The 25,022-nt window shown below is 54.6% G+C and overlaps 8 protein-coding genes across 8 annotated transcripts; 6 read left to right on the top strand and 2 right to left on the bottom strand.

Moving 5' to 3' along the window:
* Positions 1–1,623: 1,623 nt before the first annotated feature.
* Positions 1,624–2,678, top strand: CkaCkLH20_10138 (zinc-binding dehydrogenase; the record flags this gene model as incomplete). Its single annotated transcript, XM_038892852.1, has 2 exons — positions 1,624–2,364; positions 2,424–2,678. 2 exons carry the CDS (start codon positions 1,624–1,626, stop codon positions 2,676–2,678), a joined length of 996 nt encoding a protein of 331 aa, XP_038741772.1.
* A 213-nt stretch (positions 2,679–2,891) lies between these two features.
* CkaCkLH20_10137 (UDP-glucose 4-epimerase) lies at positions 2,892–4,266 on the bottom strand (the record flags this gene model as incomplete). Its single annotated transcript, XM_038892851.1, has 4 exons — positions 2,892–3,295; positions 3,344–3,794; positions 3,874–4,084; positions 4,238–4,266. The coding sequence occupies 4 exons, from the start codon at positions 4,264–4,266 to the stop codon at positions 2,892–2,894; spliced, it is 1,095 nt and encodes a 364-aa protein (XP_038741771.1).
* Positions 4,267–6,567: 2,301 nt separating this feature from the next.
* CkaCkLH20_10136 (uncharacterized protein) lies at positions 6,568–10,117 on the top strand (the record flags this gene model as incomplete). Its single annotated transcript, XM_038892850.1, has 3 exons — positions 6,568–6,997; positions 7,074–7,624; positions 8,180–10,117. 3 exons carry the CDS (start codon positions 6,568–6,570, stop codon positions 10,115–10,117), a joined length of 2,919 nt encoding a protein of 972 aa, XP_038741770.1.
* Positions 10,118–10,452: 335 nt separating this feature from the next.
* CkaCkLH20_10135 (DEAD/DEAH box helicase) lies at positions 10,453–12,951 on the bottom strand (the record flags this gene model as incomplete). Its single annotated transcript, XM_038892849.1, has 2 exons — positions 10,453–12,729; positions 12,817–12,951. The coding sequence occupies 2 exons, from the start codon at positions 12,949–12,951 to the stop codon at positions 10,453–10,455; spliced, it is 2,412 nt and encodes an 803-aa protein (XP_038741769.1).
* Positions 12,952–14,170: 1,219 nt separating this feature from the next.
* Positions 14,171–15,204, top strand: CkaCkLH20_10134 (uncharacterized protein; the record flags this gene model as incomplete). The annotated part of the gene is made up of 4 exons (XM_038892848.1): positions 14,171–14,339; positions 14,393–14,574; positions 14,678–15,011; positions 15,077–15,204. 4 exons carry the CDS (start codon positions 14,171–14,173, stop codon positions 15,202–15,204), a joined length of 813 nt encoding a protein of 270 aa, XP_038741768.1.
* Positions 15,205–15,445: 241 nt separating this feature from the next.
* CkaCkLH20_10133 (glycoside hydrolase family protein) lies at positions 15,446–16,912 on the top strand (the record flags this gene model as incomplete). Its single annotated transcript, XM_038892847.1, has 1 exon — positions 15,446–16,912. One exon carries the CDS (start codon positions 15,446–15,448, stop codon positions 16,910–16,912), a length of 1,467 nt encoding a protein of 488 aa, XP_038741767.1.
* A 645-nt stretch (positions 16,913–17,557) lies between these two features.
* Positions 17,558–18,433, top strand: CkaCkLH20_10132 (Enoyl-CoA Hydratase family member; the record flags this gene model as incomplete). Its single annotated transcript, XM_038892846.1, has 2 exons — positions 17,558–17,832; positions 17,893–18,433. The coding sequence occupies 2 exons, from the start codon at positions 17,558–17,560 to the stop codon at positions 18,431–18,433; spliced, it is 816 nt and encodes a 271-aa protein (XP_038741766.1).
* Positions 18,434–20,633: 2,200 nt separating this feature from the next.
* On the top strand, positions 20,634–23,612 carry CkaCkLH20_10131 (uncharacterized protein; the record flags this gene model as incomplete). Its single annotated transcript, XM_038892845.1, has 5 exons — positions 20,634–22,027; positions 22,106–22,586; positions 22,642–22,653; positions 22,738–23,053; positions 23,203–23,612. The coding sequence occupies 5 exons, from the start codon at positions 20,634–20,636 to the stop codon at positions 23,610–23,612; spliced, it is 2,613 nt and encodes an 870-aa protein (XP_038741765.1).
* Between the last annotated feature and the right edge of the window lie 1,410 nt (positions 23,613–25,022).

Genomic DNA, 25,022 nt, shown 5'->3' with positions numbered 1-25,022 from the left:
CTGCACATGCCACCGCACTCACTCACTCAACTTACTCTCACTTTCACTCTCACAAACTCATCTCAACAGGCGCAACACAGAAGCCCGGCCGATTGACACTCACTCACCCGGCCGCCCCGATTCCCACGCATTGACATGCCGTCCTCTGCATCTGAGCCTTGGCAACTCAAGACTGACTGACTAGCCGTCGACGCTCAGCTGCTCTTCGGAAGTCTCTCAAGGAAGGAATATGCCGGTCACTTACTCAGCCGTTGCGTCTATGAGAAACACCCCGGAGAAGGTCAGAACAAACCAGATCCTTCGACCAGACAATACCATCATCCGCCGATGGGAGCATCATACTTTTCTCGCGTGCTCATTAACGTCCCTAGGCCGGTGGCCGTTGCGGACGGGAGGATCGTAACCGCCGCGACCATGAGTTCGTGCCAAGAGCGAGAGTGTGTGCGTACACGGTCTAAAACTTATTCATCCCATGCATCGGCAAGCGTTTGATCTCGCCATCCTGTGCCACTGCTAGTCACACCCTTAAGATATGAGTATGCTCTTGAATCTGCCCAAAGACGTTGGTGAGCACGGTTCTCCCAAAAACGAGTGATTGGGGACACGGCGAGAGGAAGCCTCATCATGCTGAGTGAGGAAGAGGGAAAGTCTGCTGCGAATAGGTAAAACACAGTCGACTTTTCCTACTCTCAGCAAGCCTTCACCCAGTCTTAACTTACCTTGCATGAGTGTTATCACACTCAGATTGTCCAGATTGGTAAACCTGTACCAACTAAATCACCCTGGCGTGCAGTTAGTTGCTCCTATCCCGAACATGAAGAAGAGAAGAAATCATCACTTATCTTTGTGCTACCATATTTGTCTTGGGTTATGGCCCATAAATCCTCACGGCTTGGAAATGCAATCACCGGAATTCATGAATGAATTGTTTCAATCGGTAGCCACGAAACAAACCGTCAACCACATCAAACAGCCCTCATCGTCGGAACTCACCTCCCCCACAAAACCACCAAGAGACCCCGCGCGCCTACAGTGTATTACCAAGCAAACCCGCCTCCAGCTCCGGCCCCGGCCCGCAACCGGGCGGCGGACGGGTCCCGACACCGAAAAAGACCTCGAACAATCCCGAAGCTGGAGATCGCTACCCGACATCCGACAAACCAAAACCCCTCCTCCTCACGAACACACCCGAATTCTGCTTACTAAACCCCCGCCAGGGAGCCCGCATCGGAAACCATTCTCAAATGATTGCTCAGCAGTATTGCCGAATACTGAATCAGAAAAAGAGACAAAAAGAAGAGACGCAAAAAAAGAAGGGTCTGAGACATTGCTACTTAATAACCCCCGCTTAATCGCAAAAGAACGCACGCCATACCGGATCCCGCATAGAAAATGCTGTCTCCGAGATTCCCCTCCTCCTCATCGGCAATCCACAAGCTCCCAAGGTGTTTATCATCATCCTCACCCCTCCTCTTCACCAGACATCAACCGCCTCTCCGTATCTCAATTACACCACCACGAGCTACAGCAACCCAATCCCGACCTCATAGTCTTCCCACCCGTCGTCACTTCCACGCCTCCCCAAGACCCCTCAACGACCTTTCCCCAGCCCCGCACTTCGCAATGGCAACCCACCCCGAGACCATGTCCGCCATCCGCGTCCCCCGCACCGGCGGCGTCGAGGTCCTCACCCACGAGACCTCCGTCCCCGTCCCCGCCCCCTCCGCCGAGGGCCAGGTCCTCGTCCGCAACGAGTACGCCGGCGTCAACTACATCGACACCTACTTCCGCACCGGCCTCTACGCCGCGCCCCTCCCGCAGACCCTCGGCCGCGAGGGCGCCGGCGTCGTCGCCTCCGTCCACCCCTCCGTCACCGGCTTCAAGGCCGGCGACAGGGTCGTCTACATGGGGCCCTTCGCCTCCTACGCCACCTACTCCCTCGTCCCCGCCGACAAGCTCCTGCGCGTCCCGGACGCCCTGCCCACCGACAAGGCCGCCGCGGCGCTGCTGCAGGGCCTGACGGCCTGGACCTTCATCCGCGAGGCCGGCGTCGTGGAGAAGGGCGAGTGGGTGCTCGTGCACGCGGCCGCGGGCGGCGTGGGGTTGCAGCTGGTGCAGATGCTGCGGGCCGTCGGGGCGAAAGTGATTGGCACGACGAGCAGCGACGAGAAGTGCGCGCTGGCGAAGAAGAACGGCGCCGAGTGGGTCGTCAACTCCAAGACGCAGGACCTGGTCGCGGAGGTGAAGAAGATCACGGGGGGCCACGGCGCGGACGTCATTTTCGACGGTGTTGGAAAGGCGACGTTCGACAGCGACCTCGAGATGGCGGCGCGCAAGGGGCGGTTGGTCGTCTTTGGTAACGCGGTAAGTTTTGACAGGCTGTGTGTGTCACATGCGGATCGTTTGGCTGATGATTGTGATAGTCGGGTGCTGTTCCCCCATTCGACATTCTTAAGCTGGGACCCAAAAACTTGAAGGTCATGCGCCCTGTGGTGAACAACTACGTGGCGACGAGGGAGGAGCTGGAGAAGTACAGCGCCGAGCTGTTTGAGATGATCACCTCGGGCAAGGTCGAGGTCGCCATCCACAAGGCTTACCCGCTCGCGGATGTCAAGGCGGCGCACACGGATCTGGAGAGCCGTAACACCACCGGCAAGCTCCTGCTGAAGATCGATTGACTCGATGCACGGCTGTGAAGCGTTTAGAAGGAACTGAGCCTGTAATTTGATCTCTTCAATCTTTTTTTTTCATTATATTCTCTATAAATGGCGAAACGTCGTCTCATGGCTGTCGCTGGGAATAGCACTAATTCTAACACCGTCTATGATGAGCAATATGGAGGCCAATTCTATGCAGGTGGCAGTGCTCCGATGCTTTCATTTCTCTCCACCTCAAGAGCTCGTGGGCTTGGCGTTGGCCAGGAGCTCCGGAGGGGGGTCCTGGCGGTAACCCTTGGGGTTGTTGCTGACCCAGCGCCACAGGTCTTCGCAGGCCTTCTCCATCGTCAACTCGGTCTTCCAGTTCAGCTCCTTGTTGGCCAACGAAGGGTTGGCGGTAAGGTCGAGGACGTCACCCTGGCGTCTGGGAACAACCTCGTAGGGGAGGTCGCGGCCGACGACGGCGCTGAAGGCCTTGATCATCTCGAAAACGGTGCTGCCACGGCCAGAGCCCAAGTTCCATGCCTTGACGCCGGGCTTGTTCTCACGGAGGTAGTTGAGAGCGACGAGGTGGCCCTTGGCCAGATCGACGACGTGGATGTAGTCGCGGATAGCGGTACCATCTCTTGAGGAGTAGTCTGTTTTTGTCAGTAGACGTTCAGTATCATTTCGACCGGTTCACCTACCATCACCGAAGACAAGGAGCTTCTCGCGATCGCCAGTGGCGACCTTGCCGAGCAGGGGCAGCAGGTTGTAAGGAACGCCCTGGGGGTCCTCGCCCATGAGACCAGAGGGATGAGCACCGCAGGGGTTGAAGTATCTCAGCAGAGCTCCGTTGAACTGCTCAAAGGGCTTGCCGGCCTTCTTCAACTTATTGCGCTCGGCCTGGATGTGGTCGGTGATGACCTGCTCAACGAAGGCCTTGGTGTGGCCGTAGGTGTTCGTGGGGCCGATGGGGCAGTGCTCGGGGATGGGGATCATGTTGGGGAAGCGGGTCGCGTCGCCGTAGACGGTTGCGGAGGAAGAGAAGACAATGTTGGGGACATTGTTGTCGGTCATGGCCTGGAGGAGGGAAACGGTGCCGCCGACGTTGACACGGTAGTACTCGAGAGGGATCTCGCCAGACTCGCCGACTGCCTGCGTCTCGCGTTAGTCGACAGTGCGGTTTGCGACAGGGTGAGGGCTGACTTGCCTTGAGGGCAGCGAAGTGAATGACGCTATCAATCTCGGGGTGCTTCTTGAAGACCTCGTCGAGTCCAGCCTTGTCGGTGACGTCGACCTGGTAGAAGTGGGGACGCTTGCCGGCGAGGAGCTCGATGCGGTCGACAGCGACCTTGGAGGAGTTGTAGAGGCTGTCGACAATGACCACGTCGTAGCCGTGCTCAAGAAGAGCGAGGGTGGTGAAAGAGCCAATGTAGCCGGTGCCACTGCAAGCCACGAGAATTCGCAATTAGCCTTTCATCGCGCCTTGCTAGCTTTGCGCCGACAATGCGACAGCGATCGACGGAAAGTGCCTCGTGGAAGCCTCTCCCGGCTCTCGAACTGTCGCATTGCGCGCTGGGTCGGGTAATGCGACTTACCCGGTGACCAAGACGGTTCCAATCGCCATTGTGAAGAAATTTGCTGGTGTCGATCGCAACTAGATGGTGTGAGGGGTTGAATTGGAGAGAGGGAGCGCGAAAGTCAGGCGGTCCGTCGGGGTATCAAAGTAGGTTGGTGGTTGAAGAACGAGCGAGTCCAGACTTCTCGACAAGAAAGCAGTGAAGGGGACCGACAGCAAGATATACGTTCTCTGGCGATGGAGGCCGGAGCGACGGTCACAATAACAGAAAAACAAACGGGTCGTCTGTCTGTAACGTTCCGATAGGTGATGGATGTGGGAGAGAAATTGGCGCGGGTTGACGACACCTTTGCGACTTTGGTACTGACGCCGCCAACGGCCAATCCAAATGAAGGCGATGGCGGGGTCTCGCAGCGGGGGTGGCACCAATTTGCAGCGTTGTGGCTGGCTGCGGAGTCATTAATTTCTTCTCGAGCCTCAAACGGCGCACTTTGAAACCTGCAACGACCGGGGATGGCGGTGCCGTGGATCCTGATCTTCAGGATTCTGAGCGGCCCGACAGGGACCTGTCGTTTGTCACATAGCGCTTTCACGTGGGTTGAGTGTGAGAGCTGGCAAGCTGGTCTGCCGTGCTGAAGGTTGTTGGCTGACTGACAGGAGATGGGCGGTTCAGCTGAGGGATCAGACGACGAACTGGACGGCATACTTCGTGATGGTGTCTTCAGGCGGGGTTTTCTGTTCCTGGCCGAGGGAACTGTGCTGCTTGCCGCTGGTACTCGTTGTTTGTTGCAGCGAGGAGTTTGCAGGGTTGGCCGAGTACCGGTGTGCTTCCATTTCCCGCCGCTTGCTTCTTCTGCAGGTCCTGCAGGTTTGCCATGCTTGCTTGTGGTCCGGGACTTGGACCGAGATGACGGACAATAAGCCAGTTCCCGCCCGCATCGACATCGACACGGATCGTCAAAGTAAGGGACCATTGCCATTGCCGTCTGAGCAGTGCTGCTGCATCGTCAAGACTGGCCGCCTCTCATGATGCGATTGAGCCTGTTCTCAACGGCGCATCGTATTCTCGTCCCCCATTTGCGCGAATTCGCTAGCACCAAGCAGGATGCAGATGTCGGGATTCAAGAGTGAGAGGGACTGCGCCAGGATGGGCCGACAAGATGGAGGTGGAACAATGAGACATGGATGGATTCATCAGTGACGTAGGACCGCCAGGATCTAGCCTTTTCCCTGCCTTACATAAGTTCGCTTGTCTGCCTCAGGTTTATCATCGAAGGCCTTGGCTCATCACGTGCAAGAAAAGGCAGATGGCCCAAGCTTGCTTAAGCTCATCGCTTATGTAATACAAGGCCCGGTCACCACGGCGCGTGGACGACGGACACGCTGCAGGGGTCCGTGCTCCAATCGCTCTCAATTGCGGTGGCGGGCAGCCGTCGCGAAAACATTCCAGGTGAAGCTCCAAGGTGAACTTTTCCAGCCAGCACAAAGAGCCAACAACCCCTCGATACGCCCCTTGCTTTGCCTTGCTGCTGTCGCGTCTATCTGCTTAATACGTCCGACAATTAATTGACACCCCGGACCGCCGAGACGAAGCAGCATTCCTCCCTCGAAAGCTACCTTACCTGGTCTCTTCGACAGACCTCCCGCCGTCCACCGCGGCGCGTGCGCGACTTGCCGGGGAAAAGATGGTAGTTGCTGCCAGGGACCGCTCCTGCTTTCTTTGTTGACAACCGCCCTCCCTCCCTTCCCGATCCGGCGGGTCTTCACTCTGGAATAGCTTCATTTTTTTTCATTATTGCGGCCATTCAGAACCCGAAAGCGGTTACTTGCAGCTCTCACAAAGGCTCATTCACTTCCCAGTTCCACCTCACAACAGAGCTCTCTTGAGCTGTTCCTTTGGTTGCCATCTCCCTTGTTGCTCAACATAGCACTCATGGACATCTGCGCTTAGCATTGTTGATGAGACAAAAGCTTCGGACTGCAGCTTGAGCTATTATCCTGACGGATACAATCCAGCTCATCATTGCTGCGCATGTCCTTGGGCATCAAATAATAATGTGAGTTGCACCTTCCCGTCTCATCCTTCATCCTGTCATGGCTCTTTCTCTTATGGTGTTTTTCTGCTTTTGAGCTGCTCCTTCTTCTCTCAAAGTCCTTTCTCACACATCAAGACTCACTCTATTTTTCTTTCTTTTGCTTCTTCATCTTACAACTCACCCAACCCATTCACAACCTTCTCATCTCACATCTCAACCCGCAGCCATCATCCCTTATATACGATCACCACGACAACCGACAACCAGTTCCACTGACCATCAACTCAGACATCTTTCACTCACAACAGTCAAGATGCCTCCGAAGAGACGACCTCGCCGGGATGAGGATGAGCTGCAATCTATCCGAGGCGGCGCTGCCGTTACACAAGATCTTCCGTCCATGCCTTCGCGGTTCGACACGTCCTACGGCTCTGCTCCCTCGACCATGCCGCGGAACGTCAGGCGCGGCCAGGTTCGCAACATCCAGACTGCGGTTCAAGACGCCTTGAATGACGATGACAGCGACGATGACGATGCGCGAGGCTCAAAGTCAAAGCCCAAGTCCACCCCGAAGCCGAAGCCGTCCCGTCCCGTTCAGAAAGAACCGGAGCCCGAGCCGGAGCCCGAACCAGATTTCGGTCCGGGTAATGGTTCAGATTCAGATTTACCAGTCTCTCCAAGAGACTTGACGCCAGAGCCGCCCAGGGCGCACAACTCACCTCGGCGTAGCCCGCCCGGAATAGGTAAGTGCAGCCACGTGTGGACCCATTTGGTCTTGCTTTGTCGCAGTCTCAGATCCCTTACTGACACCTTCTACAGCCCCAACGGTTGAACCTGCTTCATTCCAAGGAGATCTCCCTCGCGGTGCTCGTGGCCAAAGATTTCTGCCCAGTGCTGCGCCGCCCAGAGGCTCCGACGTCGCGCCAGGTCAAACACCAAGGAGAGCATCTTCCGAAGGACCCGTCTTGCCGCCGACAACCAACACTTCCTCAGGCAATCCTGGCCCGTCGAGGCTCAACCCGCCTACCAGAGGCTCTCTCTTCCAACGGGCGGTTTCTGAAGATCGTGATCGCTACGCCCTGCGTCGCTCCGGTTCGGAAGAACCGGTCCGGACGCCTGATTCTACGCGGACCTTTGGCCAGGAGAGCTCGTTGTTCGGTGACGCGGTTATCGGGTCCACCCCCAACAAGTCACCTTCCCCTGGCAACCGGCCAATCACCACAATTGAGGAGGAAGACTCGCCCATCGAGGCTGAGGATCGCGAGGCAGCGATCGTCAAGAGTCCCTCGAAGCGCCCGGTTTTGCGTCACCCGAAACATAACCCACCCATGGCTCCGCGATCTTTCAACCAGACCGAGCCGCGAGACCCAGTTCGGTCACCAATTACACAGGTCGCTGACGGACCTCCGCCTGGAAGTCGACTATCTTACAACCCATTTTCTCCAACCAAACCCGAGTCTCCGCGTACTCCGACTCGGGGTTCATCACAATCCCATAGGCAATCACCTAATATGGCACCTCCCCCATCGGCCCCTCGATTCGTGTCCAACCCGGTACATGTCTCTCCAGCTCATCCCATCGGCCTTTCATCCGTCAACAGAACGAGTCGTCATCAAGAAGCTGGCAATGTTGTTGAGGAGCCGCCTGTGTCTCCCGTGACTTACAACCACCGGCCTCATCAACCATCACAGCCAGGCACTCCCAGCCCACCCCGGGTAAGCCCGGTGCGACAGCCCGCTGTTCAAAGTCCGCAACCCAGCCGGATAAGGCTGGCCGTCCAGCAAAGAACTCAGGTCCCACCGCGTCCTGTCGAAGATGTGAGACGTACCCAGCCACCTGTTGCTGACGTTCGTCCGAATCTTCGTCCGAATCAGAGACAAAATCGGGACGAGCCTACGCGCAATCATAGTGGCTTATTTGACCAGGATATGCAACAGAGGGTGGAAGAGGAGCGGGAGAAGGACGAAGCAGAGCAGCAAGCCCTCCGAAGCGAGCGCAAAGCGCGACTCCAAGCATGGCCAAGGATCTACGTACCCATTTACAGCTGGACCAAGACTGCGCGTCCCGACACACCCCCTGTCCCTACTGATGGCACCCCGCAGAGGCGACCGGGCCGACAGACACCCATGGACCAGCTTGGATGGGGACCGTGGCTCATGTTCACAATCGCCGACACATTCGTGGACGTCCTCGGCTTCATCTTTTCACCCGAAGCTTGGCTTATTAGGACTGCAGTAGCGGTTTTGCTTCTGTCTTTCTTGGGATGGACGATTTTCTCGGGACTTTCTGCCATTCCCGCATTCAGTCTCGGCGGTTTGCAGTGGTATGGCTTCTCCGATATTGCCCACAACCTCGGACAGTTCATGCCACTGTGGGTGACGCGACCCTCCACGATGTTCAGCGACGAGGATACCAGAGAGTATTTACGACAGCAACGCGATCACGAGTATGAGATAACGAAACTGATGACGTCCACCAAGCTTCACGAAGGTTCGCTGTCAAAGCTGGAGCAGATCATGCCCAAGATTGTCCGCATGGAGCTGGACAAGCAAGGACGACCTGTGGTGTCTCAAGATTTCTACCACGCTCTGCGAGACCTAATGAAGAGCGACAAGGAGGTCTTGACGCTGGACAGAGGTCATGGCGGCTATCACTACATATCTGACGAGCACTGGCGAGCGATCAGGGACAAGCTCAAGAAAGACCCTGTTTATCAGAAGGCGGCGAATCCTCCGGCGCCAGGAGTTTCTCCCAGCCAAGTCGAGGACATCTTTCAGAACAACTTCTCCAAGAGTTGGGAGAAGTGGCTCAGAAACAACAACCAGCAGGTGGCCAAGATCTTGGAGCCTGCTTTTGGCACCTCCATTCCTGACAAGATCGAGAAAGACCTTGGACAGAAACTTGAGAAGTATGTCAAGGATCTATACAAGGAGAAGGGTACAAAGGATGTTGTCGTCACGCGAGAAGAGTTCATCCGGCATCTCAAGGGCGAATTCGCTACTCATCGCAACGAAGTCAAGGCTGAGGTTCAAGAGTTGCAGAAGAAGCTGGAGGACTTTATCTCCAAATCGGTCGATCTTGCCATGAGTAAAGCCCCGCCTTCAGGAGTCTCCCGTGCCGAGATGATCCATTTCGTCGACGACTTGGTCCGGCAGGCAATCGCGAATGCCGGTCTTGAGGCACTCGCCAAGGGCAAGATTGGTGCAAACTGGAATCATGAGCTGAGTCGCCAGGTCAATTACCTGACGGTTGGCGGTGGCACCATCATCGATCCCATGCATACCTCTCCGAATTTCAAACCAAAATTCAAGGGACCCATTGGGTCAGCTGCTTGGATGGATAGCACAAGGCGTAGTCCCTTTATTCTTCCACCCTCCAAGACCCAGCTTCGCTGGGAAGATGATGGCGAGTGCTGGTGTGGCGAAAAGGCAATCGACAAGCAAGGGCGGCCACTGGGCGTATTCATCTCTTATCTGATCAGTCACGAGATCGTCCCCCAGCACCTTGTGGTCGAACACATCCTCCCTAGCGCTACTTGGAACGCCGAGGCTCGGCCGAAGGAATTGGAAGTCTGGGCTTACATTACGGAGATCAATCTGCGTAGCCGCGTCGAGGACTTTTCCGCCAGCCACTTCCCCTCGAACCCCCGCGAGAAGTGGCTGGAGGATGGTTGGATCAAGATCAGCCAGTTCACATATGAGAGCAACGATGCTTCCGGCGGCATCCACGTCCATCAGCTCAGCCCTGAGTTGGTAACACTGGGAGCCGCGACGGATCATATCATTATCCGTGCGGTCAGCAACCACGGTGCTGATCACACTTGTTTCTACAGAAACCGTTTGTTTGGGGAGAGGCTCGTTTGATTTGAGCACTTGGAAGGCGTTGGTATCCGGGCAATAGCAGGCTTTGGGTGGCAGAAGGCATCAAACAGTGCGAGTTATTTTTTTGGCATCGGGAGACGGGATGGAAGCTTTCTGGCGTTCGGGGTTGGCGATACCCCTGGACTTTATCTAGTCCTTCAGACAGCATTTTAATGCATCACGTATTACTTAATTTCGTCTTTGTGATATGAAGCGACCGATGTTGGTCTCGTGTGTAATCATCACGGCAAGTCGAGATGACTGGACTTTGAACAAAACATTGGCTGAAACGACAATTACTTTTCCTTTCCTGAGGGTATCTACGTCTATCACGCACATTAATTCAACAAGCCCGAAGCCAGCGCCTCGAGGTCCTCCAACGTCTCGGGCTCGTGGTCGATCTCGAGCACCTTGCCGCCCTTCTTGGCCCTCTTCTTCTTCTCCCTCTCCTCGTCCGAGTCGTCCTGGAACCACTTCCTGGTCTTCTTCTTCGGCCTCTCGTCCTCCGACTCCTCCCCCCCGCTCGACCCGCCCGCAATCGGCAACGACCGCAGCAGCGCCAACGGGTCCTCCCCGTCCTGCGCCCCCGGCGCCTCCACCAGCTGCGGCGCGCCGCCCTCCCGCTCCTCCGCCTCCCGCAGCTTCCGCTTGAGCTTCTTCTCCCTCCTCTTCTCGCGCTGGAGCTCCTTGTCGTCCGCGTCCGCCTCCCTGACGCGCGCCGTCTCGCTCTCGACGAACTTCTGCCGGAGCTCCTCCGGCGCGCCCTCCTGCTTGAAGTCGTCCTCGTTCTGCAGCTCGTAGATTGGGTGCGCGTTGCCCTCCTCGTCGAAGACGAGCTTCGTGCCCCGGCCCTTGAACTTGAGCATCTTCTTCTTGGACTGCAGCGCCTTCTCGCGCCGCTTCGAGTCCACGATGAACTGCTGGTCGCCGTACGAGATCACCTTGGCCTTGGACCCGGGCGCCTTGCCGGACTCGGCGTCGAGCGCGTCGTCGTTGAGGACCCGCTTGACCGAGAGGAAGTCGTCGCCCTCCTCGTCGTCGCCGCCCGCGCCGTCCACCGCCGGACCGTCGATCTCGCCGTTGGCCACGAGCTTGCTGTAGTGACCCGAAAGGACGTCCTGGTTGGTGCGCTCGAACATGCGGTCGTACTTTGTGCGCACCTCGGGCTTCTTGGGCTTCTTGGGCGCGTCATCGTCCGAGTCGTCCTCGTCGCTCGACATGCCCGCGCGCGGGGCGTTCTTGACCTTCTTCATGTCGGCGCCGCCCTGTTTGAACTTGATCTGCGGCGCTCCCGGGAGACCGAGGCTGGAGGCGAAGGCGTCGAGGTCGAGCTCGTCGAGCTTGAAGACCTCCTTGTCCTTGTGCAGGTGGATGGAGCGGGTGTAGCTGATGAAGGCCTTCTGGCCGAGATACTTGAGGTCCGGGTTCTGGAAGCACATGCTCTGCAGCTGGTTCTTGATGCTCTTCTTCTTGTTCTCCTTGACGGTGATCTTGCTGATGGGCACCTTCTTCGCCTCGAGGCGCTTGAGCATGCCCTCCTCCTCGCTGGGGTCGAGGAAGAGAACGGCCTTGCCGTCGCGCTCGTATCGCGCGGTGCGGCCCACGCGGTGGATATATGTGTCTACGTCCTCGGGGCAGTCGACCTGCACGACCCAGTCGACGGCGGGGAAGTCGACTCCGCGGGCGACGACGTCGGTCGCGAAGAGGCAGGAGTTGTTGGACTCGGCGAAGCGCTTCGTGATCTCCATGCGCTGGAGCTGCTTCTGCTTTCCGAGGAGGTGGAGGAGGGGGATACCGGGCTGCAGGTGCCTGAAGCTCTCGTACGCGAAGCGGACCTGTTTTCCGGACGACAGGAAGACGATGATCTTGCTTTTGAGGTTCGCCTTGATGAAGCCGAAGAGGGTGTCGAGCTTTTCGGGGAGCGGGGTGACGATGTAGTGCTGCTGGAGGTTCTTGGGCGTGGACTCCTCGTGCACGGAGACGTATTCGGGATCCTTGAGGCTCAGGCGTGCCAGGTCGGAGACCTTCTTGCTCTGCGTCGCGCTGAAGAGGAGGGTCTGTCTTGTTTGCGGCAGGTGCTCGACCAGCGCGTCGACGGCGGTCTGGAAACCCATGTCCATGATGCGGTCCGCCTCGTCGAGGACCAGGATCTGGAGATTATCGACGTCGAAGCCGGCCGTCTGGTCGAGGTGCTGCAGGATGCGTCCCGGGGTGCACACCAGGATGTTCATCTTGGACAGGCGCTCGGCCTCCTCCTTCAGACTCTTGCCGCCGATGACGAGGCCGGCGGAGAAGGCGTGGTTGCGGCCGACCTTGCGCAGGACGTCGAAGATCTGCACGGCCAGCTCGCGGGTGGGGGAGAGGATGAGGGCGCCGAGGCCGTCGAACTCGGTCCATCTTGCGCGGTAGAGCTTCTCGAGGACGGGGATGATGAAGGCGAGGGTCTTGCCGCTGCCGGTCTTCGCGGCGCCGAGGATGTCATGGCCCTTGAGGGCGAGGGGCACGGCGCGGGACTGGATGTCCGTGAGGGTTTGGAAGTGGGATTTCTCGAGGCCGGTCGCGGTCGCTTCGCAGAGGGGGAGTTCGGAGAAGGTCTTGAAGTCGCCCTTGGGGTCCTGTTGTGAGGGTTGTAAGGTTAGCAAAGTTTGGTCGTCGCATCGCGTGACGGGTGATCGCGATCTTTAAAAAAGAGAAGAACTTACAAAGTCTGCGACGGCCTTCTCGAGCTGCTCGATGCTCTGCACTTGCTGTTTTCTCTTCTCGATCCTTGTGTCTCTCTTGAGTGTCTTTGATCGTTTTGCTGGTCCCTTCGCGGGGCCCTTCGCCGGGGTCGCCATCTTTGCGTATGGTTCTGGGTGTTCGATGCTTTGGTAGATTCCTTCGGGACGGGCTGGAAATTTTTTGGAATCGAGTTTCCATGGGTGGAGCCAAAGTTCGGCATTCGGTGACAGCGGTCGCCGTGGGTGTGGGGGGTCTCCTGCCAGGTGGCACCAGCTGCTTCTAGTCGGCAAAGCGGGAAAACATCGAAGTGCAGTGTCTATTCATCCTCAGTGACCGAGATACCGAGAGGAACCTCCTTTTTTGTCAATGAAACTGATGAGGTTTTCGGCGCAGAGTAAGATTATGAAACTTTCATCGAAAACAAAGATTTCGATCCGATACCCAGTCACTAAAAAAGTCGTTCGCTTTCTCCTTGTGGGGTTGACAAATGGGTCATGAAAGTGGTGTAAGTCTGGAACAGACATTGCTAGTCCAAGATCTGAACACCCATGGCCGCCAGATGCCCTGATATTTGTCACGATCTTCTACATGGGCTAGATCTGAGATTTTGAAGCGTAAGTGGCTTATGCAGATGTGGTATTGGCGGTCCAACGTTGAAAATCGCGGGATCCATCGCGTCTTCAATGGGAAGACCAGAGTCATGCCGGCCCAGAACAATTGAGGAAGCTTGACTTGTATGACGATTCATAAAGAGTTAAATATTGACGTCTATCCAGTCTAACGTCCTTCTCCTCAGAGGTCTGGACTCTTTCATTGGTCAATCAGCGGTCTCGTCGTTTGCTCCGGTTCAGCCTAGGACCAGACTGGACCCTTGGATGTCTCGACGACGGCAGCCAAATGCACAGGACATAACCAATAGGAAGAAAAGGAATAAAAACGACCTCCATCAAATGGTTCTTTGTCAATTGTGTGTCCGATTGCCGAGCGCTAAACTGGCGCGGATGCTCGGTTCCTGAGTGCTCCGGGAGGATAGTACGGAACTTGCACTGACGGCGCTAGGAGTTTAAGACTTAGTTCTGAAGATCAACATCTAGACTGATATTATTTTGTCGGAAATAGCACCTTCTAACGGAAATATTGGTTACGCTGGACTGGCCTAGTCCACAGGGTGATTGGAATCGCGAGCCATCAGCATTTATTAATACATCCAAGGTGAAGCACGAGATTGGGTGTATTCCTGCTTGAAAATCGTTGCCAACTTCATCTTGACAATATTCATCCATTCCAACTTTGTAATATTTCATATCAATTGTCAAGAACCTTCAGTTAGCAGCCATGTATCTTTCATATCTTCTCATCACAGGAATACTACCGCTGGTTTCGGGCATTCCGACATGTCCTTTTGGCCTGCCTTGCTCTTTCAAGCTCCCAACATCTCTAAGCGACTTGACACTAAAGTTGAAACCCAACCATTTCACATGGCAGCCGGCCGGTCCTGGCGATGGTAAGAGCTCAAAGTCCAATCTCCTAAGAACTGACGTTCTGACAACTTATCAGTCCGTTCGCCATGCCCTATGTTGAATGCGCTCGCAAACCACGGTTTTCTTCCACATGACGGCCGTCACATCACATTAGATATCCTGAAGAAGGCCCTCAACGATGCCGCAAACATCGGCGAAGACGTCGCGACTGGCGCTTTCACGCCGGGACTGACGACTAACCCGACTCCGAATGCCGACGTAAGTGAAAACTACTCGCACTTTACAAAGCATTACACCTTATCCTGGAGGACGGTTAGCGACTTGGCCCGAAAAGCGATCTGGCTGACAATGTGTTGCACAGTTCATCGACTTGGACATGCTGAACAAGCACAATGTTATTGAGCATGATGGGAGTTTATCCCGCCGAGACGAATATTTCAACCCGACGAACCCATTCGACGAAGGGACTTTTGATCAGTTCCTGTCTTACTTTGGTGGCACCCAAACATTAGACGTGCCATCTATCGCCAACGCTCGAGCTAGGCACGTGTCGGAAATGAGCAAGATCAATCCAACCTTTGGCGTCGACAAATCAGCATTGGGCCGAATGGCTGGCGAGAGCGCCTTCATACTGACGGTCTTGGGAAGCCCGGATCAGCCGGTTGCCAAAAGATCCTATGTTGAGTATTTCTTCAGTGAGTGCCGTACAACCTGAAAGACTTGGAAATTCGACGTCAGCATGAAAACTAACACGTTGAAGGAAATGAACGGTTACCCGTTCTGCTTGGCTGGACTCCAAATGATACGACACTCACGCTGGCTACGCTTTTGCAGATCGCTCAAGACGTCATTGCCAATAGCCCTGCCGATGTTCCATTGACGTTTTGATCTTGGGTACATGTGGTGAGAGCCCTACGACCGGAGCTTCTCCGAGAAACGGCCCGGATGGAGGATCGAAACCTATAACCAAGCGACCGAACAGTACACATACCTATGTATATATTCATCTCGAAACCTAGAGCTCTCACTGTCTTCTGCGTTTCAGTTCATTTGACGTAAACCATTTTATTTTATTTTTGCGGACGAAATTCTCACAAATACCTTGGTCTTTGAAGTTGTATCTCCAAAAATGATATCACAATTGCCTGTGCGAGTGAGCAGTCCGCCTTCTGGTATCCCGATCAATCAAGACTTCATTGTTCATATCCAGCCTTTTGGGTCCGGAAGAACACCGCATCAGCAATGGACTCGAACATCATCTTACGCCGTTGAAGTCGCCCAGGCAAATATCACCCGAAACGCCTTTAATCGACATACTGTGGCTCTCGCCTCTTTCGATGTCGGCTGCCCTGTGAAAGTCAAGGTGAACTACCTGGGCGGTGTTGTCCAAAAGGCAACGATTCGACCAGCATCACTCGGTATCGCGACGAAAGTAAACGGAAATGAGATCACCTTCACGTTCGCAAAAGCCCAGGATGCAATGCTGGAAATCAACGGTGACAAATGGAAAGCCCTTCATCTACTCATAAACGAGATGGACGTAGACGCACCAACGACAGACACTGACGACATCTGGTTCTTCGGGCCTGGAATCGACCAAGGATCCGCGTACGACAACGTCACTGATGGCGTCAACTTGATGGTCCCATCGGGTAAGACCGTCTACCTCGCCGCCGGTGCCTTCATCACTTGCAGACTGAACTTCATCAATGTGTCCGACTGCGCGGTTCGAGGACACGGCTTCATACTCGGGCCAGAAGGTGGCTACGTCCATCGAGAACACGGCGGTGCAATCCACATGAGCCGCGCCAACAAGATCCGTGTCGAGGGAGTCACGTCTGTTGGAGCAAATGGATTCAGTCTCTCAGCAGGCGAATGCGACAACGTCCACGTCAACGGCTACCGGTCATTTTCCTTCGCCGGCAACGGCGACGGAATCGACTTCTTCTGCTCGTCAAATATACTGATCGAGAACTGCTTCCTACGCAACTCGGACGACTGCATTGCTCTTTACTCCCATCGGTGGGACTGGTACGGAGACTCCAAGAACATCACGATCCGCAACTGCGTTTTGCTTCCGGATATCGCCCACGCCATCAACATGGGCACGCATGGAAACCCCGCCAAACCCGAGACAACAAGTAATATCAGGATCAGCAACATCGACATCTTGGATCACGAGGAAAACCAGCTTTGGTATCAGGGATGCATCGCTATCAACGTCGCTGACGAGAACCTCTTCCATGACGTTCATGTGGAAGACGTGCGAGTTGAGCGGATTACGCGGGGGCAGTTGCTCAATATTCGGGTCATGCAGAACGCTATGTGGACGTCGGCGCCTGGACGGGGCATTCGTAACGTCACTTTCAAGAATTTGTCGCTGGACATGGGGGGCTCGGGGGTCGTGAATCCTTCGCAGGTACTGGGCTATGACCAATGTCGTCGGATAGAGAATGTCAAGTTCGAAAACCTCACGGTCGGGGGCAAGGATATTCATGAGGAGATGGAGAAACCGAGGTGGTATATGGTTTCTGATCTAGTTCCCATGTTCGCAAATGAGCATGTGGATGGCTTGCAGTTCCTCAAGTCAAGCTGATATGGAACTTGTAAGGGAAATGTAGTTGAAATGTTCGTCAAGATTCTTATTATTTAAATCCATTGTCAGAGTATGGCCTTTCGAAATAAGTCTTGAATTTGACAGAACTCCCTGTTATTGACATTTATTACTGCAGTGACCCGGACTCGACCACAACAAGCACCGACATCCTCAGTCCAAACGACAACAGCTCCCAATCAATATATATAAGATGAGAATTAAGTCCTGGCATTCGAACTTCTACGTTCAGAGGGAACGCTTCTCATACTCAAGTCAGGATCAGCGGGATACGGAGGAACTGCCGGCGTCGACCGGCAAGCCAAAGCCTCTGCTAATGTGCATTACAAGGATACCTGTACGATCCACTCGCCTGTCTTAGGATTATTTCCGAATAAACAGAAAACATTTGATGGGATTCAAACAGTTCCAGTAATGATTGGAACATGAAATGCGAGTAGTAACCCAAATGTGTGGTCGTAGGGCGTACAAGGGAGAGACCTTGTCTTTTACCGAGGTTTCTTTGCCCGAATGGTAAAGCGGGGATAGCTTGTAGTTCCCCAAGAAGCTTAAATAGATGTCCGGTCGGCGAGCCTAGAACTGCTACATTCGCTGCTTCAAACAACTTGTTCGTATTTGCATTCCAAAATGGCTGAACCGGTTCAATATCAAACCTCCGAGGATGGCCTTGTGGCATACCTGACGCTGAACCGACCCGAACATTACAATGCGATCGACTCTCAGATGCCCCAGGCTATCAGAGCCGCAGTCAAACGAGCCAACGCTGACCCGGCTGTTCACTGTATCGTCTTGAGAGGTGCCGGCCAAGGTTTCTGCGGCGGCTATGATCTAGGAATTTACGCTCAAAACGCCCAGAGAGGTCAAACAGACGGCAGCCAAGATCTCACAACCGGCTACGACCCGTTGATCGACTACGCTTCCATATGAGAGAACACAGCTTGCTTCGCCGAGCTCTTCCACAGCGCCGTCCCGACCATCGCGCAAGTTCACGGTGCCGCAGTGGCAGGAGGAAGCGATATTGCGTTATCATGCGACCTCGTCGTCATGGCCGACAATGCCCGCATCGGTTATCCCCCATCGAGGGCCTGGGGGTGTCCGACGACGGCGATGTGGGCTGTTCGACTCGGTCCGGAGAAGGCTAAAAGAATGTTGTTTACGGGCGACCTCATTAGCGGCAAGGAGGCGGAGGCTATGGGATTGGTGTTGAAGTCGGTTCCCGAAGCCGAGCTCGAGGAAACCGTGCGAGTATTGGCGGACAGGATCAAGACGGTGCCGAGAAACCAGAATTGGATGCACAAGCAGGTGATTAACTCGTTTGTGGAGGGTTCTTTGAATAATGCGCAGAGAATGGGCACGGTATTTGACGGGATCACGAGGAACTCTCCCGAGGGAATCGAGTTCCAGAAAACTGCGGAAGAGAAGGGGTTCAAAGCGGCTATCGCGAAGAGAGATACTCCGGGGCGTACAGAGACATATCGCAGAGTCCGGAAAAGTGTTTTGTGAGCTTGTATTTCAAGGCTCAAACTTGGCTCAGTCCTTTCCCCTCATCTAAGAGCATCAGGTGTCTTCCCTGGCCTCATGGAGCAACGACGTGACGAACCGGTCCTCGGGACAGAGTGGGGCCGTGGCGGGGGCCGTAACTACGGCCCCACTTGAAGCCGAGGTCCGGGAAGGAGCCATCCGCCCTGCCTTTCAACGAACCTAGTCAAGCCATAACAACGTCATTGCTGCGAGATTCGCTCTTCTGTACATGGAAACTTTAAAAGGTGTTCTTGTTTGTCAAATGCAGATACAGTTAAGCCACAATTTCAATCACACATCAACAGCTACATAGAACATCGTGACTTGTGGATCCGGCATCAAGTCCGTTATCATACACGCTCAATATGCTATGCATTTCCATGGGGTTGACAGATGGATCTTTCACTTCCTGCATTCTCTGCTTGTCTTTTTTCACTTTTGTTCATACCGCATCCGAAGACTTCGGTTTCTGTAAAGTATCTCGGTAGACGGTATAACGCAATACAGCAATTTGAGGACCTTGGAAATTGATGTCCGCGTATCGCCTAGAGGACAAAGTCAGTTGAAAAAAATTTCTGTCACATGTGCCGCCGCAAACTCAAAAGTAGACTAGCTTTCCCTGCCCAACTTGCTAGGCATCTCAACCCCACAACACCTAGGGCGATATCGGGAGAAGACTCTTCGTGGTTCACGATGACTTACACAACGACGAATCTTTTTGTCAAGCAATATTTCGGCAGGCTTGCAAACAACTGAACTTGTCATAAAGCGTAGAGAGTTTTAGTTTCTATTGCAACAGAAGAAACCCAAGGCTTTGTCGATTTGCCCAAGTTTCGAGGCGTCAACATTGACAGCGCCTCCCATATGAGGGGAAAATATTTTCCGCGCGTGACCAAGTCCCGGTCTGCTGTTCGGTGGGTCTTTGCCGCCACTTTCAACAGATGAGAAGACGAGGATCTAGACGACGGCCTAACATGTTATTGCGCCCAACTCTTGATCCCCTTTTCATGGCGGTGAGACAACAGACAACCAGCTCATCGGACAGGGTTTGGACATTGAAGACGCGGCGCAGCAGTTCGTGAGAAAGGGGTCTTGGAAAAGCTATGGCCAACGACGAGATGTGGGTGCCGCACGTGGCTCCAGCAAACCAATCTGAGTCTTCATGACTCAGGGATCTCGGATGCCGGGAAGGGGGTTGACGATCTAAGAACTCGCCATAGGAGTCTAGACCGTTAGAAAAGCCACACAGTCTTGACAGTTTCTTGCAAAAGTTGTTCCAAAAATTGATCGTGTGTGGTTCTTGGTTCGGTGGTTCTCGAAGCTGCTATCGTCACACTGGCCATGGAGTTTGCGGGAAGACCCTTGATTTACCCCTGACAGGACTAGATATTTATGGTAGCGGAACAGCTAAGAATGCCCTCTGGTTGGTCAACTTTGGATGACAGTCGTGCAGGACAAATCGGGTCCTTCCGCGCGGGATTCTCGAGCATCACACCGTTCAGGAGATGTCTTATGCACCATGCCGGGATCGGGGCCTAGGATCGGTTCGACGGCTCTAGCTGCGGCTCTCGAGCACCATTCGGCGCTATGGTGTCATCTCAAGTGATTTGTTTGTCTATCACCACTTCCAGCTCTCGCCAACTCATCAGCCAAAGACGCATCAAACAGAATACGGAAGCCCAATGACGACATGAGCGTAGTTTCAAGTCTGCACACAGCCAAGAAATAATGGCCGCACAGGGACGCACAGGGAGAACCCCGGACGAATGACGAAAGGCAGCTCCGATGTTATTAGGTAACAGACTGTCAGAACCCGGCCGATGCCCTAATGAACTTGTACCAAGGAGGAAATTCGATCTGCTGTCATATCCAGTTGTTTCGGCCCAAGTGGAGATGGATGGATACGAGATGGCAATTCCGGTGAGAACCCTTTTCCCAAGAGCAATTCTCCAACCTGAATGCCGGACCCTTCGGCTTCGACTCTGCCGCGTCACGAACCACCGGTCCGGTTCGCTTATAAGAATGGGGAGACCCCCAGATTTTGCTCCCCACGATCCACACTGCCTCCCACAGCTCTTCGTGGCATTATTTAATAGTTTGCTCTGCATCCTCCAGTGGCATCAACGGCTCCGTCTTGCTCCGCAGCCAAGCAAGTTAGAAAGCCGTTTTGACCGTCGATGCAATGGTCTCAAATTCACCAGCCTCCCAAGATGACGATCCCGGCCCCGACCTTGAGCCCGGCGGCGGAATCCCGGTTGCATCCGCTGCCGCCGCTTCCGGAAGCTCGTCTCCCGAAACCACAGCTGCCACGCCCAGCCCCGATACGTCCGGACAACCGCCTACCAGCGCCGAGGCCGCAGCTGCAGCCGCCTTGAGAAAGGAGAAAGGCCGCGTACGCTTCAATAGCAGAGCGGCCGTGACCCAGCCACCAACTTCACCACCACCAAAGTCTACCACTTTGCCTGTCCCGACGCCGGCAATCCCACCCAGACCCTCCATCTTGCGAGGCAGTTCTGGAGGATCTATCCCGACTGTTGCCACGCTCGCTCAGGACCATCCTCGCCCGTCGATCGAGAGCGAACGCCTGGAAGCCAAGTCTGCGGCCGCCGCTGCCCAGGAACGGGCACGTCAGGTCGCCGCCAACGTTCAACTTGGCTCGCCAGTGCGGGAGGGCCGCGAGAGCCGGGCCTCTACTGAGTCCGCCGGCACGACCACCGCAAGCGAGTACGAACAGCCGGACCGAGAGGGGGGATACATTCCCCTCCAGGACCTCAACTCTCGCCAACCCCTGACCGACGCAGCCCCCGGCGAAAACGAGAACGAGAAGCACGAGCATCAAGCGCAGCTCAACTCGGAGGCCTATCGGATCGTGAGAGCCCACACTTGGCGTATCGCTTCCAAGACCGAGAGCGAAGCCGGGCCCTCGAATGCTCAAGATGCTGAAAAGACGGAGCAGACCGATCACCTACTTCCCGAAGTCAACGACGGCAACTATGACGGCGTTTACGTCGTTCCCCCGCCCAAGCAGTACCGCGGTAGCGTTCTATCTCAGCTCCTGAAGTTGTACAAGCCGGCAGAGACGCCGGCTGCGCCGGCTTCGAACAAGCGCAGTTCCGTCGCTTCGTTCACCGGTTTTGGAGGGCCTCTCTCGGGTACAAACACTCCAGGCTCGGAGTCTGGTACTACGACCCCAACCACGCCCAACAAGAAGAAGTGGTACAACGCCAATAAGTCCACCGACACCTTGGTCAATCTCATCGAAGCATCAGCTCGTCTTGCCAATCCCAACCAGAATGGCGAGGGCCCTGCGTCCCCTGGCGCCAGCAAGGCCGCTGCCAAGAAGCAGCGTCCGAAGCACAAGCGGAACAACAGCAACTCTCGCATCAGCGCGTACCTTGCCCGAGAGGAGGAAGAGGCCAAGATCACGGTTCACATTGCCGAGACGCTTGCCCGCCAAGAGTACATCATCACTCTTTGCCGTGCTCTCATGATGTTTGGCGCGCCTACGCATCGTCTTGAGGAGTATCTCAGCACGACGGCCAAGGTTCTCGAGATTGATGGCCAGTTCCTTTACCTGTGAGTTATCTTGCGCGTGTGTCTTGGTGCTTGTCCACGACACCGTAGGCGGTGGAATGGAAACTGACATGAAACTAGACCTGGATGCATGATCATCAGCTTCGACGACAGATCGGTTCATACGACTGAAGTTCGAATCGTGCGGGCCGCGCAAGGTATCGATCTCGGCAAGTTGAGAGACACGCACCACATCTACAAAGAGGTGATCCACGACGTTGTCTCTGTCAACGACGGAATCGAGCGCCTCGACGTCCTCCTCAAGTCTAAGGACAAGTTTCACGCCTGGATCAGAGTTCTCGTCTTCGGCTTAACCAGCGCCACTGCCGCCCCTTTTTCATTCGGCGCTCGCCTCATCGACCTTCCCCTCTGCTTCTTCTTCGGCTGCCTCGTTGGTTTCCTGCAACTCATTGTTGCCGCCCAGTCGAAGCTCTACAGCAACGTCCTCGAAGTTACGGCCACGGTCTTGGTAAGTTTCTTGGCCCGAGCCTTTGGCAGCATCAGAGGTGGGAGCCTCTTTTGCTTCTCCGGAATCGCCCAGGGCGGCATCGTCATGCTTCTTGTAAGTCCACACCCAACCACAACTTGCATCTGGCCCCATTCTGACTATTTCAAAGCCAGGATATATGGTTTGTTAGTATACCTCCTCCGCCCCTCTCCCCTTCCGTGTCTCGCGATAGTTGTCTTCCCTTTCTTGATTGGGTTGCTACTAGCCCACGGGCACCAACAGGACAACCGCTGATGAACCAGTGTGTTCCGCACTCGAACTCCAATCCCGCGCCATCGTCCCCGGTTCGATTCGAATTGTGTACGCAGTGATCTACAGTCTGTTCCTTGGCTTCGGTATCACCATTGGCGCCGCCATCTACGGTCTCATAGATGAGAACGCCGTGTCCACCACCAGCTGCGAGAATTCGATCCCGACCCTGTACACCTTCATCTTCGTACCGCTTTTCGTTGTCTGCATCGCAATTCTATACCAAGCCAAATGGCGCCAGATGCCTGTTATGTTGGTCGTTGCATTCGCAGGTAAGCAGCTTCATAGCTCTTTGTTCTCTCACCTTTCTCCACCTCGTCTGCCACCAAGAGTTTCTTCGAAGCACATCATCACGGCATCACCCTTTCACAATATGGTTCCATCCACTGTCCAAACACGTGAGACTGACAAGATCAACAAGGCTACATGGTCAACTACTTCAGCGGCCTCCGGTTCGCCGCCGCCCCTCAGGTCGCCAACACCCTCGGCGCCCTCACCGTCGGAGTCCTCGCCAACTTGTACTCGCGCATCCGCCACGGCGTCGCAGCCGCCACCCTCATCCCTGCCATCTTCACCCAAGTGCCAGGAGGTCTCGCCTCCACCGGCGGCCTCCTGAGCGGTCTAACCACAGCCAACAAGATCACCAACTCGACGCACGCGGTCAACGGCACGACGTCCGTCGAGTACGACGGCACCGAGATGAACACGGTCGTCTTCAACGTCGCCGCATCCATGATCCAGATCGCCATCGGCATCGCCGTCGGCCTCTTCCTTAGCTCCCTCATCATCTATCCGCTCGGCAAGCGCCGCAGCGGCCTTTTCAGCTTCTAATCGTAGGTAGTATCGCATTTGCCAACAGCAACTTGCTTCTCTATAGTTCCGTAGGGCTCTTTCCCCCTTATTTCATTCACACCAGAGTCATGTCCACTGTCCACACATGAGCCATCCAAATTGGATCATTCCATAGTTCAGCACTCCAGTAGAGCTGGTCGACGCAGGCCCAGCCCGTCTTCCACGCCATCCATAGCCATTCCACCACCAGAAAAGGCAACAGAAGCCACAGAAAGAAGCAAGAAGTTGTAATAGTATCTCTGTATGTAAGTTATGAAGAGTCGAAAGAAAAAAACAGAAGAGCGAGGGAGTTTAGAATGCGGTAGAAACAAATTATAAGGGCACTGTCATTACTGATTGAGATGTCTTGGCCTGGGCTCTCTCACCACCCGTGCAAATCGAACAGTATGACGCGAAGAAAACAACAAAGGTGCATGCGCACGCGGTACCTTGATACTTCAGCTTGCTCATTAAAATTTGAAGCTGGTTCGCCAAACGCCTTCCACACCTTTATCCAGTAGCAAGGCCCAATTTCCACAGCTACTAACAGTACTACTCTACAATGTCCAAGATAAAATTCAACGGTTCAGATGTTATAGTCAAAATATGTAGCAATACTCCATGTCAGCCAGACTAGCAGCGTCTTAAGGAGATCATCCAGCGCTACTTCAAAACAGTCTCTCACCGTTAATAGTTCATTTTATACAAGAAAAAGGTTCTCGCGCAGTAGTAAACACTAAGATACAAGTCAGTACCTGGGATGCAAGGCACGGGAACTATGGACTTACAGAACACTGCTGCGAGTTTGTTTGATCTCTCACGATCCGCTATGTCTCTCTAAAAATTAATTATGGACGGAAATTAGTTCAAAACGCGAGATTTTCGTAGTTAATAGCGAGACATGCCACATCGCAGTCCCATGCTGCTTTTGTATCAGGCGACAGGTACCAAGATCAAGATTTGAATTTTCAGAATCACCGGTCAAATACGACAGATTTCAACTTTTCGACGCCGTATATTAATCATCAAGTGAGCAAATTTCCAAACAGCAGCCAGCCTAAAGCTTGGGATATGAGGAGTCGTAGGCATTGTAATCATCCATGCTGTGTTTGCTGTAGTTGCTACGAAGGGGTCTATTCCGGACTCTGATGGAAAATCAAACAATCTACTATTAGACTTTTGAGGCAATGTAAAGTATGTTTCGACGTGTCCTAACTTGCCTCACTTTCCACGTTGCGGATGACATTATCCGGGGCTGTGTAATTGCCAGGGAGATGCAGCTTGTAAGACGTCAAATGCAGCACCACGTGACGTTGTGACACCGTCAATCTCACCCTGCGTTCCTTCTGCTGCACACTCTCCCTGCCGTTAAAGCCTTCTTCTCATCTTTGAGAGGCCTGTGATCACGCA

This window comes from Colletotrichum karsti, assembly GCF_011947395.1.
Source record: "Colletotrichum karsti strain CkLH20 chromosome Unknown Scaffold38, whole genome shotgun sequence".
NCBI classification, from domain to species: domain Eukaryota; kingdom Fungi; phylum Ascomycota; class Sordariomycetes; order Glomerellales; family Glomerellaceae; genus Colletotrichum; species Colletotrichum karsti.
This window is presented reverse-complemented; position numbering and strand designations above follow the sequence as displayed.